The sequence below is a fragment of the Garra rufa genome, chromosome 1, assembly GCF_049309525.1.
Source record: "Garra rufa chromosome 1, GarRuf1.0, whole genome shotgun sequence".
Lineage (NCBI taxonomy): Eukaryota > Metazoa > Chordata > Actinopteri > Cypriniformes > Cyprinidae > Garra > Garra rufa.
Window position 1 is genome coordinate 55,186,258 of NC_133361.1, and position 16,132 is coordinate 55,202,389.

A 16,132-nucleotide genomic window follows, 5' to 3' on the forward strand; every position below is an offset into this window, starting at 1 on the left:
TTAGCTTTATTCAGATGAGAATTATGAACAAAAATGCAGCGTTTAAAAGTCTGGGAATTTTTAATACTTTCTTTTGCTAACCTAAGGCTGCATTTATTTGATTAAAAATACAGTAAAAATAGTGATATTGTAAAATATTATTACAATTTAAAATAACTGTTTTCTTTGTGAATGTATTTAAAAATGAAATGTATTCCTGTGATGCAAAGCCGAATTTTCAGCAACATTACTTGAGCCTTCAGAAATCATTTTACTGAACAAAAGCATCTTACTGACCCCAAACTTCTGAAGGATAGTGGTAAAATCTGTCAGTGTGAATGGGATTTTCATTGTCCAGTAATTTGGTCCTTACTTATATCTTAAACTGGACAGCTGTGCGGTCAGACTCTTTCCATTTACGTAATCTTCATCATCACTATTATTGACACTAACATAAGTCCCTTCCTCACTTCATTTAATTCACTGTATTCTAAGCTGAATGTCTGTTCTGTTCTAACATTTGTAGTTTAGCAGATTTAACTTAACCTAAATAACCAAAAATATAACTTAAGGTGAAATACACTACCAGTCAAAAGTTTTTGAACAGTACGATTTTTGTAAGATTCTGTTCATCGAGCTTCCATTTATTTGATTCAAAACACAGCAAAAGCAGTAATATTGTGAAATATTTTTACTATTTAAAACAACTGCTTTCGATTTGAATATATTTTAAAATGTAATTTATTCCTGTGATTTCAAAACTGAATTTGTAGCATCATTACTCCAGTCTTCAGCCTTCAGAAATCATTCTAATATTCTGATTTGCTGTTAAAAAACAATTATTATTATTATTATTATTATAATATTGACACCGCTGATTTCTTTAAAGTTTCTTTGATTAATAGAAAGTTCAGAAAAACAGCATTTATCTGAAATAGAAATCTTTTGTAACATTATAAATGTCGTTATCATCACTTGCTAAATAAAAGTATTAATTTCTATATTTTCTGATAAATGCTGATCTTTGAATCTTGCTTGAATCACAGAATCCTGAGAAAATGTACTCAACTGTTTTAAATATTGATAATAATAATAATAAAATGTTTCTTGAACAGCAAATCAGACTATTAGAATGATTTCTGAAGGATCATGTGACACTGAAGACTAAAGTTACGATGCTGAACATTTTGCTTTGAAATCACAGGAATAAATTGCATTTTAAAATATATTCTAATAAAAAGCAGTTATTTTAAAAAGCAAAAATATTTCACAATATTACTGTTTTTGCTATATTTTAGATGAAATAAATGCAGGCTTGGTGATCAAAGTGACAAAAAAAACATTAAAAATCTTACTGTTCAAAAACTTTTGACTGGTAGTGTAAATAAATTAATACATATTATATATCCTCATGTTATAATAGTATTAATCATCAATGCTATGAAATACAAACACAAATGGATGTATGGGAAGCAAAACATCAAATTAGAAGTATATTTTATTTAACCTTTTGCCACTTTGTCTGAATTCCAGCTTTTCACTTTTTCACATGAGGAGCATCCTAGGATGAATTAATAAACATTTAGCCACTTTTATTTCTCTATTCATTCAAACCATTTAAAAACAATACAGAAATGTATACATTGCCAATTTAAAGCGATAGTGTACCCAGAAATGAAAATTCTGTCATTAATTACTCACCCTCATTTAATTCCAAACCTGTAAGACCTTTGTTTATCTTCAAAACACAAATTAAGAGATTTTTGGTGATATCCAAGAGCTTTCTGACCCTGCACAAACAGCAACACAACTGAAACGTTCAAGGTCCAGAAAGGTAGTAAGGACATCATTAAAATAGTCCATGTGACATCAGTGGTTCAACCGTGATTTAATGAAGCTACGACAATACGTTTTAAAAAGAAAACAATGACAAATCTGTTTAGCAGTTTCTTCCATATTAGTCTTCATCGTAGAGTACGACGATGTTCTGACGTTGAACCCGGATACGCTGCGCCTTGTTTAAAAGCAGGAGACGATGCACACCATGCATAAAACATTTGTAAACATGTCTGAAGATTTCGACAGAGAGGATGACTTGCAATTTTTTGCCTGGTCTTACTTATTTGAACCAAAATATACAGATGATGAACTAAGAGAGATGGACGTTTTATGTCAGAACGCCACTGTCGGCAGCACCACACGCACAGTGTTGCCAACTTAGTGACTTTGTTACAAGATTTAGCGACTTTTCAGACCCCCTTAGCACCTAGCGACAAATCTAATGACTTGGACAAACCTTATTTAGTTTCTAAGACTCTCTGGTACTGCTGCGCGAGGTCGCGCTCTCCCGTTCTCCCACGCTTTCCCACTCACTGAACAGAGTTGAGAGAGAGAGAGAGCGAGCGGGAAAGAGTCTCAGAAACTAAATAAGGTAATATTCTACATTTACGTAAAGCCGAAATCACAGCAAAGCCATTGTCTTAATCGTACAGTGCCTTGCAAAAGTATTCATACCCCTTCATTTTTGTCACATTTTGTTTTGTTGCAGCATTATGTTAAACTGCTTTAAATTAGTTTTTCCCCACATCGGTTTACACTCCATACACCATAATAATGACAAAGCAAAAACCAGATTTGCTGATTTTACAAATGTCTTAAAAATAAAACACTGAAATAAACACATTGCATAAGTATTCATACCCTTAACTCAGTACATAGTTGAAGCACCTTTAAGTGTTTCTGGGTATGATGTGACAAGCTTTGCACATCTGCATTTGGCAATTATCTGCCATTCTTTGCCTCACCTTTTCACCTCTCAAGCTCTGTCAGCTTGGATGGGGGCTGGCAGACATTTTCTAGAGTCCTAGTTGTTCCAATCGTCTTCCATTATGGATAATGCTTCTGTGAACCTTCAATGCAGCAGATTTTTTTCTGAACTCTTCCCTAGATCATTGCCTTAACACAAGTCTGTCACTGAGCTCTACAGGCAGTTATCTTGACCTCAGGACTTGGTTTTTGCTCTGAAATGCATTTTCAGCTGTTAGACCTTTTCTGAGAGGTGTGTGCCTTTCTCAATCATACTCATTCAAATGAATTTGCCACAGTTTAACTCCACTCGAAGTGTAGTAACATCTAAAAGCAATATGAATGCTCCTGAGCTAAATTTCAAGTGTCCCAGAAAAGGGTATGAATACTTATGCAACGGGATCTTTTCAGTTTTTTTTTTTTTTTTTTAATAAATTTGCACAAATGTTAAAAACCAATTTTTTGCTTTGCCATTATGAAGTAGGGAGTGTAGATTGATGTGGGGGAAAAAGTAATGTAAAGTAGTTTAACATAAGGCAGCAACATAACAAAATGTGAAAAAAATGAAGGGGTATGAATAATTTCGCAAGGCACTGTATGTGTATTTGATTTCATCAAACAATGTCATGATTATGAATCAGGATTTTAGTGTAGATTAAAATGAAATGAAACAAGTTAGCAACACTGCACACGCATGCATCGTGAATGTGCGTCCAAGACTGACACAGAAGAGAACAAATTGTTGTACTTTGTGCTCAAAAAGTATTCCTGTAGCTTTACAACATTACGGTTGAACCACTAATGTCACATGGAGTATTTTATCGATGTCCTAACTACCTTTCTGGGTCTTGATGTGATATCAAGTCTATGCAGGGTTAGAAAGCTCTCAGATTTCATCTAAATTATCTTAACTCGTGTTCCAAAGGTAAACGAAGGTCTTTCAGGTTTGAAACAACATGAGGGTGAGTAATTAATGACAGAATTTTCATAGTTGCCTGAACTATCCCTTTAAATTTAGTTTAGTAAATAATTCATGGTAGCAAAACTTCTGATGAAAGAATCAGTAGAGGGAGCTCTTGTGGCACTGTTCAAACTACGACTATCAAGCTCTGATTATAGACAGAATCTCTTTCGCCTTAATCATATATTCTTAATGATGAACTCTTCTCCTCTATCCATTCAGACGCTACACGCTGCATCTCTCCTTCATTTTTCACTCTCACAGCATGTGAAACAGTGTTGCTCCAGCTCTATGTCTATATTGGCTCGGTTTGGCTTTGATTGCAGTTTTCTGTTGTTGTTATTTTCCTCTCAGACCTGATTTTATTGTTTGTGTTTTTGTTTGTCCGGGGGGGTGTTTTTTGTTCTTTCGTGGCTTTCGGGCTCTTTGGTTTGTCCATGGCTTTGCTCCATAGATCCCCGTATCGCAGTCCTCTGTCATGGATGACATTGAGGAGTGGCTCTGTGCCGATGTGGTGAGACTTCTTTACCTTGATTTCATTCTCTCTGTTTTTGTTTCCACGCTAACATCATCTCGTCTTACTTATTTTCGTTTAACCACGTCTGTTTGGTTCTGTTTTCGGATTCTTTTCACCCCAGTAGTACTAATCATTCATTTCCACCAATCATGTTGTCAGTCCACCATATGCCACTCGTTCACATAATACTAATGAACATTAACTAGGGATGAATTATTAGCGATTTAAGATGTCCGTAAAGCTCCAGCCTGTGCGGTTGGAGCGTGTTCAGATGCACAGAAGAGTGATGTTGTTGACTGTTGAAGTTCACTGGTGCCAGATGCTTCCTCTCATCTGTTGTAATGTCATCTTCTGGAGTTGTGTTTGTATTGATAATCAAATAATTGTGTTTGTTGAAGTCAATATGTGATGTGATGTACTGTATGTCCATTGAACAGTGTTGGGTAAGTTACTTTGACACAAGGATTCAGAGTTTTAAGGTTGTTACAATATCCACCGTATTGTTCAATGCAAAAGTAAGCCTATGGGTGGGACTTCCGCTGTAGGGAAATAACGAGAAGACTAACAACGTGCAGTTTGCACTACAAACCAGTGTGTTCATAATTAAGACAATACATTAGAATAATATGTGATATCAAACATCAAAACAAACTGTTTTGTACAGCTAAAAATAGCTGGACGTGGATGAGACCAGAAGCCAGACCCATAAAATTTACAAATGGCTGCTCATGCTCTTAAGGGGAAAAAATGGTGGATAAAACTAAGCAATATTTGATTTTAAATAGCCAGTACATATTTAGTGATAATACCTGGGACCTAAACAGAATTGAAGAGAATTTGAAACAGTATGTACTCAAAAGTCGCTCAAATTTTCTAAGATTTTCGGACAAGGCTTACGCTGTTAATTAAAAAATGTCCAATAAGTTGATTTAAATGGCCTAGCTTTTGAAAAAGTACTTAGAAATACTACAAGTTAAGACTGCTTTGAGGCTATTTAAGGGTATGTGTCTTTTAGGTAATTGTCAGATAAAATATAGCAAAATAAGAAAACAAAACTTTATTATAAAGTTTATAAGTTTAGATTCAATAAGAATTTTGTTTTATATCATTAGAAAGTAATTACTTTTATTCAGCAAGGACATATTAACTTGATCAAAAGTGACAGTAAAGACATTAATAATGTTACTAAACATTTTTATTTCAAATAAATGCTGTTCTTGGAACTTTCTATTCTGAAAAATCGAATGTATCATGGTTTCCACAATTTTTTTTAAAACAGTACAACTGTTTTCAACATTGATAAATATCAGAAATGTTTCTTGAGCAGCAAATTTGCATTTTAGAATGATTTCGCATTTTAGAAGGATCATGTGACTTTGAAGACTTGAGTAATGGTGCTAAAAATTCAGCTTTAACATCACAGGAATAAATTATATTTGAAAATATATTCAAATAGAAAATACTTATTTTACATTGTAATAATAATTCAGATTATTGCTGATTTTACTGTGTTTTTCATCAAATAAATGCAGCCTTGATGAGCATAAGAGACTTTCGTAGGCTTACCAAGCCCAAATTTTGAACAATAGTGTTAGAATAAAAAGGTTTTATTTTAATTATTTAGCTTGATTTGTTTTGTTGGTGTTAAAGGAGTTTTCCTACCCGGAGGCATACCAGTCAAATGCTATGCAATGAAATAAGGTTTGGGCTCAGAAATACACTTGAACACATGCTGACACATAAGGACACCTGGAATGTGTCTCAACTTTTAGCGGAAAGTTTATATTTTAGTTCTAGCGTCAGTCCGTGCAAGTCCAGAACACGATCGGCTTCATGGGTACTGCTCTGAGAAAAGACTCTTAAATAAACACTATATAACTTCAGTCCCAGCAGCACTGGATCTGTTTTAGTTTTCTGAAAATTGTCAGTGTAACAGTTGTAAGAGATACTGTATTTTCAAAAGATATAACTCGAGGAAAGCATATGTAGGGAACACAACAGTGGTCCCAGAATCGAACCCTGGGGGACACCACATACTAAAGGGGCCAACATAAAGGAAAATCCTACAAAGACACTAAAAACAATATCACTTCAATTTAGGCAGCACTGGATCTGTTTTAGTTTTCAGACATCAAGACTAATTCTAATTTCACTGGAAAATAAAACTGAAAATCGTCAGCATAACAGTGGTATAAAATAGCGTACTTGCGAAAGATGTAACTCAAAGGAAGCATATATAAGGAAAACAACAGTGGTCCCAGAATCGAACCCTGGGGAACACCACATACTACAGAGGCCAACCTGGAGGGGAAAAAAACCCTATATTGACAGGAAATCCTCTATAAATTAGATACAGTGGTCTAAACAGTAGAATTAAAAAAAACTGATCCTCATTGAAGTTAAAAGCATTTTTCTGAAATAAAATCACTTTTCAAAACAACATAGCATCGTATTAAGAGAATGTTTTTGGTCACGCTGCACATATATTTGTTGGAAGTATTAGCGTGTTACTGAAAAAGCTAGACTATTTCTTAAACAACTGAACTATTGTCACACTTAAGTTGTAACGATTATATCCAGTCAGTTTCTCCCCAACACTGATCTATTGTCATAAATAATAAGGAAAATGCCTTCATGTATATGTACCTTTGTTTATCAAATTGTCATGTTGTAACGTGGTTTTCCAGCTGAATGGTAGGTAGTTGTTCATTCTATGTTTATGTGGCCCAATGTGGCATATAAGTAATAAAACTGATTGTTCCGAGTTGTTAATTTTATTCTCTTTATTTCTTTAAACAGAAGGGGGAAGAGGCCGAGGAAGGAGTCACGAGTGAAGGTACAGTGTGACAGTTCCAAATTTGGATTTAGCCCTGCAGTGTTTCATTACGGAAATATTAAAATAATTTTTCAAATTTGCATGAACTCTATAAAGCCTGCTGTGTCATATTGAATACGCAAATCTCTAAGGACTCTAGTTATCAACATGAAACCTGTTGTACACAAACTTAACATTCATCTGAAGGTTTAAAGGATTGTTTCACTTCCAGAATAGATCCAATAGATGCCATCCAAGATGTTCATGTCTTTTTTTTCTTTAGTCGAAAAGAAATTAAGGTTTCTGAGGAAAACATTCCAGGATTTTTCTCCATATAGTGGATATCAATGGGGATCAGTGGGTTGAAGGTCCGAATTGCAGTTTCAGTGAAATTAAGAACAGATGAACCATATCAATTGAGTAATGCAGGAACCACTTCAATCGATTCATACTTGTGATTTTGTTTCTTTTTAAGCGATCCACTAGCAAAAGCCAGATGAAATTAAAAGAGCTATTCATTTACAAATTTCGACATTGCTTGTTATGATTTTAAAAAGCATGTGGTAATGGGTGAAACTGAGCTTTTCGAAACTTCTTATGATTTGCTGTTTCGAAGCACTCAGATTGCCTAAGACTTTGGAGCGGGTTTGTGAATCATTTGACTTTTGACTGATTTTTATTATTTTTTTATTCAAAGAACAACAACATACTACATGTTATCAGGAAATAGCATTAAAAATGAGAAAAGGAAAGGGAAAAAGTTGCCAGAGGGAGGAAAGTATAAAACTTCAAAATAAAAATACAAGATATACATATAGTCAAGCCAGAGATCATTCATACCCCTGGCAAATTCTGTCTTTAAGTTACTATTCAACCAGCAAGTTTTTTTTGTTGTTTGATTAGAAATGACACAGACATCTCCTAGAAGATAATAAGACGATGTACAAGAGGCATCATTGTGGAAAAAATTATTACTCATCTTTTATTTACATTTAAACAAAAAGTGGCTTGTCCAAAATTATTCATACCCTTCTCAATAATCAATAGAAAAGCCTTCATTGGCTATTACAGCAATCAAACGCTTCCTATAATTGCTGACCAGCTTTTTGCATGTCTCCACTGGTATTTTTGCCCATTCATCTTTAGCGATGAGCCTCAACTCTTTCAGGTTGGAGGGTCTCCTTGCCATCACCCTGATCTTTAGCTCCCTCCACAGATTCTCAATTGGATTTAAGTCAGGACTCTGGCTGGGCCACTGCAAAACGTTAATGTTTTGTCTGTTAACCATTTCTTCACCACTTTTGCTGTGTGTTTTGGGTCGTTGTCATGCTGAAATGTCCACTGGTGCCCAAGGCCAAGTTTCTCTGCAGACTGCCTGATGTTGTTGTTGAGAATTTTGATGTATTGCTCCTTTTTTAATGGTGCAGTTTACTGTGATTAGGTTCGCTGGATTTATTAGGATTAGGATGCTTTAGAACAGCTTGGACTATTTGGAATGGTATAGAACTTTGGATTTTCCCATAGACTGTGACAGTTTGCAAAGGGTATGAATAATTTTGGACATGCCACTTCAAATGTAAATGTAAATAAAAGCTGGGAAATATTTGTTCAAATGTAAATAAAAGCTGAGAAATATTTTTTTCCCACAATGATGCCTTTTGCTCAAACTGCTGTATCCCGAAAGGTACAATTTTAAACCCATATTTTTCTGTGTGTATGGAGAAAAAAAATCCTCAAAAACCTTCTGGAAGTGAACTAATCCTTTAATAAACAGATCAATTTAAAAAAAAATATATATTTTGACTATAATTTCTTTATATATGGTTAAACTCATGAATGACAGCTGCTCTTCTGATGTCTCTTCAGAGTTCGACAAGTTCTTAGAGGAGCGGGCCAAAGCTGCAGACAAGGCTTTACCGTTGGCCCCCTCCGGAGAGCCCAGACCTCCCGTGAGCACATCTAGCAGCAACCGCAGGAAGACACCACAGACGGAGGACAATCTCTTTGCCTTGTAGAACAGTGACGGGACAGATGCTCTTGCGGGTTCAGCCCAGTGACCGCAACCATATTCTCTCCAGCGCTCCACCTTCCTTTACAAACCTACTGATGTTATACGGCAGCAAGATCCCTGTCTTAATATCCCCCACCTGATAGAGCACTGTGAGAATCCAGCTTATAACCGCAACATTTGAGCTAAACGGCGCAGTCAAGCGATGGCTTAAGCAAACATGTAGCCAAAATAATTCTCTTTGGAGAGCTTGTTTGTTTCATTCCTGTCAAATAACGGACGAATAGAGCTGATTGGTTTCATATTTATTATTCACTAACAAGCTTAGAGTTTGTCATTCCAAGGTATTCATGAGGGACAGTCGGTAGCGGTGAGTCAACTATGGATTGTGATCTGTCTCCGTGCTAAATAGAGCAGGAAAACGTTAGATCTTAATCAGGCGTAGGAGCGCAGAGATTGGCTGTGTTATGTTTATGAGGCTCTGGTAAAGAAATACGGCTATATTTTCGAAATCATGTGCGAATTACCAAAGACAGAAGAATGTGTTTTCCATCAATGAAGGTTTTTGTAAAAATACGCTGACTCTTTCGAAAGAGTTGAGGTTGGCTAAGGCATTACAACCAGTTTTACAGGCACCGTTTGAGGGCATTTTAAAGCGTAGATCCAAAAATGCAAAACATTTGCTTTTAAAAACACTTAACGCAAAAAACAAATGTCATATTTCATCCCAAAATCAAAAGAAATATCAAATATTTTGATAACACTTTACAATAAGGTGTCTTTTGTTAACATTAGTTAGTGTATTAACTAATTAACATGAACAAACATTGAACAATACATTAATTACAGTGTTTATTGAGTTTTTAATAAGCTTTAGAAAACCAACTTACTGATCTACTATTTAAGTTTATTATTCATCTTCTTCTGAGCCAAATTTTAACACCTCTTTCCTCTTAGAGCTTTCAAGCTACAACCAACAAACTCTGGTCAGGCCTTCAGACTATGACCCCTTGTGACCCTGGACCTAGCATGGGTATATTTGTAGCAATAGCCAACAATATATTGTAAATTACAGTTTTTTTCTTTTATGTCAAAAGGAAAAGTAATTTTCCTACTGTAAATATATAATAACTTAATTTTTGATTAGTAATATGCATTGGACAACTTTACAATGCGATTTTTCATTATTTTTTTGCAACCTCAGATTCCAGATTTTCAAATAGTAGTATCTCGATCAAATATTGCCCTATCCTAACAAACCATACATCAATGGAAAGCTTATATATTCAGTTTCTCAATTTCAAATAGACACTTATGACTGGTTTTGTGGTCCAGGGTCACATACTCTTCTAAATGATCCGCCTTTTTTGTTTTCGTAGTCCAGACTATCAAAACCACCAAAAATCCCATAGACTTTTATTGAGGGGTGAAAATTTTTGCACCATGAGATTTATGGTTTATTTAAACTGGCTATTCCTATAGCAAATCTTGACAACTCCCTACTGAAAAACAGCTAAACCAGCCTAAGCTTTGGCTGGTCTCCCAGGCTGGTTTTAAAGTGGTTTTGGTTTTTGGTGGTCAAGCTGGGAGACCTGCTAAAAGACCAACCAAGCTTAAACCAGCTATTTTCAGCTCGAATCAGCCTGGTTTTAGCTGAAACAACTTGTTTTAACTGGTTGTTAACTGTTTTTTTGTTAAATCCGCTGGTTTTAAGCTGTTTTTTACATTTATGGTTTGTTTTACGTGTTTTGACTGGATTTTTTGCATTCATGTTAGCAATATTACTTTAAAACCCAGCTAATCATGCTAGAAACTAGGGCTGCCCTCTAATAGTTGACTAACCCTTAGTCGAGGAGAAGAGGCTTGGTCGGACAAAATTTTCGCTTAGTGGCAGAAAAAAAACAGGAAGCGGCAAGGTCACGCAGTCTGTGATGGACAGATCGTTAACGCTGGTCTATGTGGTAATACAGTACAACACTTACCTATCATTCATCGACCTCAAATATGACTTTTCATCTGAAAGATGTATGTAGTAGCAACTTTACATGGCCACTCAATCTAATGTTAACATGGAAAAATGTGCGCTATTGAAGCGTCTGTGCGGAGTGTGGAAGCTGAAGTGCACTTGCGCTTAAAATACTCTGTCATTTTTCATTTTACAGATAAGAGTCATACATCTTTCAAATTTGTAAAGACTCCAAGTTTATTTGTGTCCACTCAGAATAAAAACGAAACGTTGCGCTTTTGTAAAATATTAAAGAAAACAGGATGTGCTTTCTGCCGTCTCGGTCTCTCTGAACTTGAGTGCGAAACGTCGAAACTCTAAGTGTACTTGCCTTACAGACATGAAAAATATATATCCATAGAAAACATTTGAAAGCTGTGCCTGTCTGTTGACAGACGCATATTTCAGATGTTTCCGTTGTGCTTATGTGTGAGCGTTCGGTGAGGAGCGTGAAGCGCTGATCATTGTAGCCAATCACAGTCATATCTGTAGAGCGCGTGAACACTATGGCCAATCAGCAATGTTTAAAAATCGGTTCAACAGTGCTTAAATGTGAGCGGCAAATGGACGTTTTTAAAATTTCAGTACCGAAAGTACCGAACTCTGTCCTTTTTGACAACTCTACAACATGTTAATCATTTTAAAATTATGCTAGCAACATGTTGGCAACATCTCTCTAATGCATCTATCTAAAGTTTCAAACTTAAAGCTTTTACAGTTGTTTCAAACTTTCAGACTTGGCTTTCCCAAGCCAACTTCAAAGTTGGTTCTCAATTTTTACTCATCTAGTTAATCTTTGTTAATGTTAGTCAATAAAAATACAGTTGTTCCTTGTTTGTTCATGTTAGTTCACAGTGGATTAACTAATGTTAACAAACACAACTTGTGATTTTAATAATGCATACATGTTGAAATTAACATTAAGATTAAATGCTGTAGAAAAACCTTGTTGTAAAGTGTTACAAATATTTTCAAAATTTCAATTCATCAAAAAAAAAGTTTGAGCAGAATAACTGTTTCTTGAGCAGCAAATGAGAATATTCGAATGATTTCTGAAGAACTAATTTACATTTTAAAATACATTCAAAAAGAAAGTTTTATTGTATTTTTGATCAAACTAATACGTTCTGATAATAAACAGAGTGTCTTTTGACAAAAATCAAACCCCAAACATCTGAACGCTAATTCAAAAGCTATACTCTTAAAAACGTGTAGATATATTTCTGACGTTTTCTTGTTTTTGGGGTTTATGAAACATGACAGACATTTCTTCATAGGATTGATTTCAGTTAACAAAAACTGGCACATTTGGCAGTAAATACTGGAAATGAAAGGATATTTCGCTTTGTCCTTTGCTAGACCTAACCAAGAATTAGCCTAATGGCGTTTGTAAAATATGTATCCATACGTATACATACATGTGTATACACAATAGGAAAGTGTGTATAGTACTTAAAGTTTGTATTAATTTCGGTGTAAAATGTAAATGTTTAATCGCGTCCCTTTTTTTTGATTTATCATGAAAGATTCTATTCCATGTGATTTCCGGGCTTCGCCGGTGGGTTTCATTCCAGTCTCTAACAGCTGTACCGTACAGCTTTTCATTTAAATCATGCTAAATGTTGCACTGCTATCTTCCCAACTACTTGAGGAAGATATGCACTTCAGTCTTTTATGTATATAAAGTAACTGCAGCTAGATCAAGCATGATGCATTTACACTCAAAGACCTCAAATGTTAAACGTCTAACGATGGGAAGGGCTTTAGGTTCTTGTTGCAAACTTCCATTATTCCCCCTAAATCTGCAAATCAACAATTAAATGTGTAAAACACTGGAGGGCTGTATGCTTTACTTGAATGTAAGGCGCAAGTCACTGTGGTTTTGATAGAAATTGCAGCATGTTCAGAAATCATGGCCTGATTTCTTAACCAAGGCCGTTTGAAAGATAGCTATATTTGTTATGCCATAATGTAATGACAAACAGATTAATGTTAATCTTCGAAGACTGCAATGTCTGTTTTTGTTTCCAGCCTTCTAATTCCTTCTAGAAGGAAAGTGTAATACCTGCTAGTAATATCTTGTTCTAAAGAGCTCTGCTTTCATCCGACGGCAATCATTATTTGGATTACCTGCTTAAATGAATGTTGCCATGTGATGTTAAAAGTCTTAACTATTTTTATTATTTATCTCATTAAATGTATTTTAGAATAATGAAATGTAATAAAATTTCCTATTGTCAGATTTAATGTTTAATCCAAACTATTTTATTAAAGTGATTCATTTGCTTAATGCAAACATTTCCTTGTGTGAGTCATTGATTCACAAAGTTAAAATGTTTAAGGGTAATTAAACATTTCTCAAATTATTGTGTTTAATCTTTACCATGTGGGCAAACTATTTGCTTCATCAAGCTTCATTGATTGCTTCCATGTGATAAAACTACATTTTCAAAGATTTGAATGGGAAAACAATACTCAAAAATCAAAAATAGCCCAAAATGAACCCAATAACCATATTCTAGATATCAAAACTTAAAATATGCAATTCCCATACTTAACATATATATTTCACAGTTACTGAAATAGCAGAAGTTAATGAAGTTGAACAATAAGAAAGAGAAGTCTAAGAAATATTAGTAGAAGAGAGGAAAATCTGTGAAACCAAAGAATTCAACAAAAAGTCTGAAGAAGGCTTGAAGAAATAGCAGAAGTCAATGAAGTCGAAGTTGAACAATAAAAATAAAGGGAAAGAGAAGGCAAAGAGGTATTAGTAGAAGAAGAGAAAATCTGTGAAGTCAAAGAATTGGACAAAAACTCGAAGAAGAAGAAGAAGGCCTTGAAGAAGTAGAAGTCAATGAAGTTGATAAAGTCTAAGAATAAGAACGGGAAAGAGAAGACAAACAACTTTTAGTAGAAGAAGGGAAAATCTGTGAAGTCGAGAAAGTCAAAGAAAACGAAGTAGCAGAACCTAATAAAGTCGATAAAGTCTAAGAATGAGAAAGAAAAGAAGTAGAAGTAAGTCAAAGAAGTAGCAGAAGTCAATAACATTGAATAGAGAAGTTGTAGAAGTTCTAGTAGAAGAAGTGAAAATCTGTGAAGTTGAGGAAGTCAAAGAAAACAATGAAGGTGTTGAAAAAATAGCAGAAGTTAATAAAGTCAGTAAATGCTAAGAATAAGAAAGAAAAGACGAAGAAGTAGTAGTAGAAGTAGGGGACATCAGTCGAAAAATTCAATGAAGGCATTGAAGAAGTCGATAAAGTCTAAGAATAAGAAATGGAAAGAGAAGTTGTAGAGGTTCTAGTAGAAGAAGTGAAAATCTGTGAAGTTGAAGAAGGCGTTGAAAAAATTGAAGTTAATAAAGTCAATAAATGATAAGAATAAAATGAAAAGACGAAGAAGCAGGGGAAATCTGTCATAGAATTTGATGAAAAGACGAAGGTGTCGAAAAAGTCAAATAAAGTCTAAGAATAAGAGAAGAAAGAGAAGTCGAAGAAGTTCTAGTAGAAGAAGGGGAAATCTGTGAAGTCAAAGAAAGCATTGAAGAATGTAGCAGAAAGTAATAAAGTTGAGGAAGAATAAAAATAAGAAAGACGAAGAAAGTAGTAAAAGAAGTAGGGGAAATCTGTGAAGTCGAGGAAGTCAAAGAAAATGTTGCAGAAGGTGTTAAAAAAAGTAGCAGAGGTTAATAGTCAATGAAGTTTAAGAATAAGAAAGAAAAGCCAAAAAAGAAGTAGGGGAAATCTGTGAAGTCAAAGAATTCGACAAAAAGTCGAAGAAGAAGCCGTTGAAGAAGTAGCAGAAGTCAATGAAGTCAATAAAGTCTAAGGCCCTGTTTACACGAAGGGAAGACGCAGATATTTCCGTGCGGTTTGGCCTCTCATTTACACGAAAACCCCGTTTTTATCACAGAAAACGATTATTTCTAAAAACTCCGGCCAAAGTGGATAAAACGCCGTTTTCACGTTGTAGTGTGGACTGTGAAAACGGAGGCTTTTGAAAACGATGACGCATATTTTTAGTCATGTGACGCATATTGTACCAATAGATAACAACTGCTTTTCAGATAAAATGTGACCCTGGACCACAAAACCAGTCTTAAGTCGCTGGGGTATATTTGTAGCAATAGCCAAAAATACATAGTATGGGTCAAAATTATTGATTTTTCTTTTATGCCAAAAATCATTAGGAAATTAAGTAAAGATCATGTTCCATGAAGATTTTTTGTAAAATTCCTACTATAAATATATCAAAATGTAATTTTTGATTAGTAATATGCATTGTTAAGAACTTAATTTGGAGAACTTTAAATGTGATTTTCTCAGTATTTTGATTTTTTTGCACCCTCAGATTCCAGATTTTCAAATAGATGTATCTCGGCCAAATATTGTCCCATCATAACAAACCATACATCAATAGAAAGCTTATTTATTATTATTTATTTATTGAGCTTTCATATGATGTATATATCTCAGTTTTGTAAAATTTAACCTTATGACTGGTTTTGTGGTCCAGGGTCACAAATATGAATGAGCGTGATATAGACGCGTCAGTGGATGATGAGATATTAACGTAAATTATCCCGCCAGAAGAATTGCGTGAAAACTTATTACGTCTGTATAATTTTGGAGGCTTTACGCATGTGCAGTAAGGCGAATTTGATGTTTTCCTACCTTTCAGTGTGGATGAGAAACTTTTGGAAAATGCTTGGAAACGCTAGTGTGGACGGAGAGCATTTTAAAATGAAAACTCCGTTTTCAAATGTATCCGGATTAATGTAAACGTAGCCTAAGAATAAAGGGAAAGAGAAGTCAAAGAAGTCCTAGCAGAAGAAGGTAAAATCAAGGAAGTCAAAGAAAACAAAGAAGGTGTTAAAAATAGCAGAATGTAATAAAGTCAATTAAGTCTAAGAATTAGAAAATAAAGACAAAATAGTAGTAGAAGTAGCGGAAATCTGTGAAGTTGATGAATTTGAGAAAAAAGTAGAAGACGTCGAAGAAGGAGGTGTTAAAAAAGTAGCAAAAAGCCAATGAAGTTGAGGAAGT

General features: G+C 34.7%; 1 protein-coding gene across 2 annotated transcripts in view; it reads left to right on the top strand.

Annotated features, from left to right (window-relative positions):
- Positions 1 to 10,973, top strand: part of tom1l2a (target of myb1 like 2 membrane trafficking protein a) — a 42,715-nt gene extending 31,742 nt beyond the window's left edge. Inside the window, exons 14-16 of one of the 2 annotated variants that reach the window (XM_073842936.1) lie at positions 4,200 to 4,259; positions 7,062 to 7,098; positions 8,944 to 10,973. In XM_073842936.1, the coding sequence (XP_073699037.1) occupies positions 4,200 to 4,259; positions 7,062 to 7,098; positions 8,944 to 9,092 (246 nt within the window). In that variant the 3' untranslated portion in view covers positions 9,093 to 10,973. The remainder of the gene's footprint in view (positions 1 to 4,199; positions 4,260 to 7,061; positions 7,099 to 8,943) is intronic. The other variant, XM_073842944.1, reaches the window with a different exon arrangement.
- Positions 10,974 to 16,132: the final 5,159 nt, after the last annotated feature.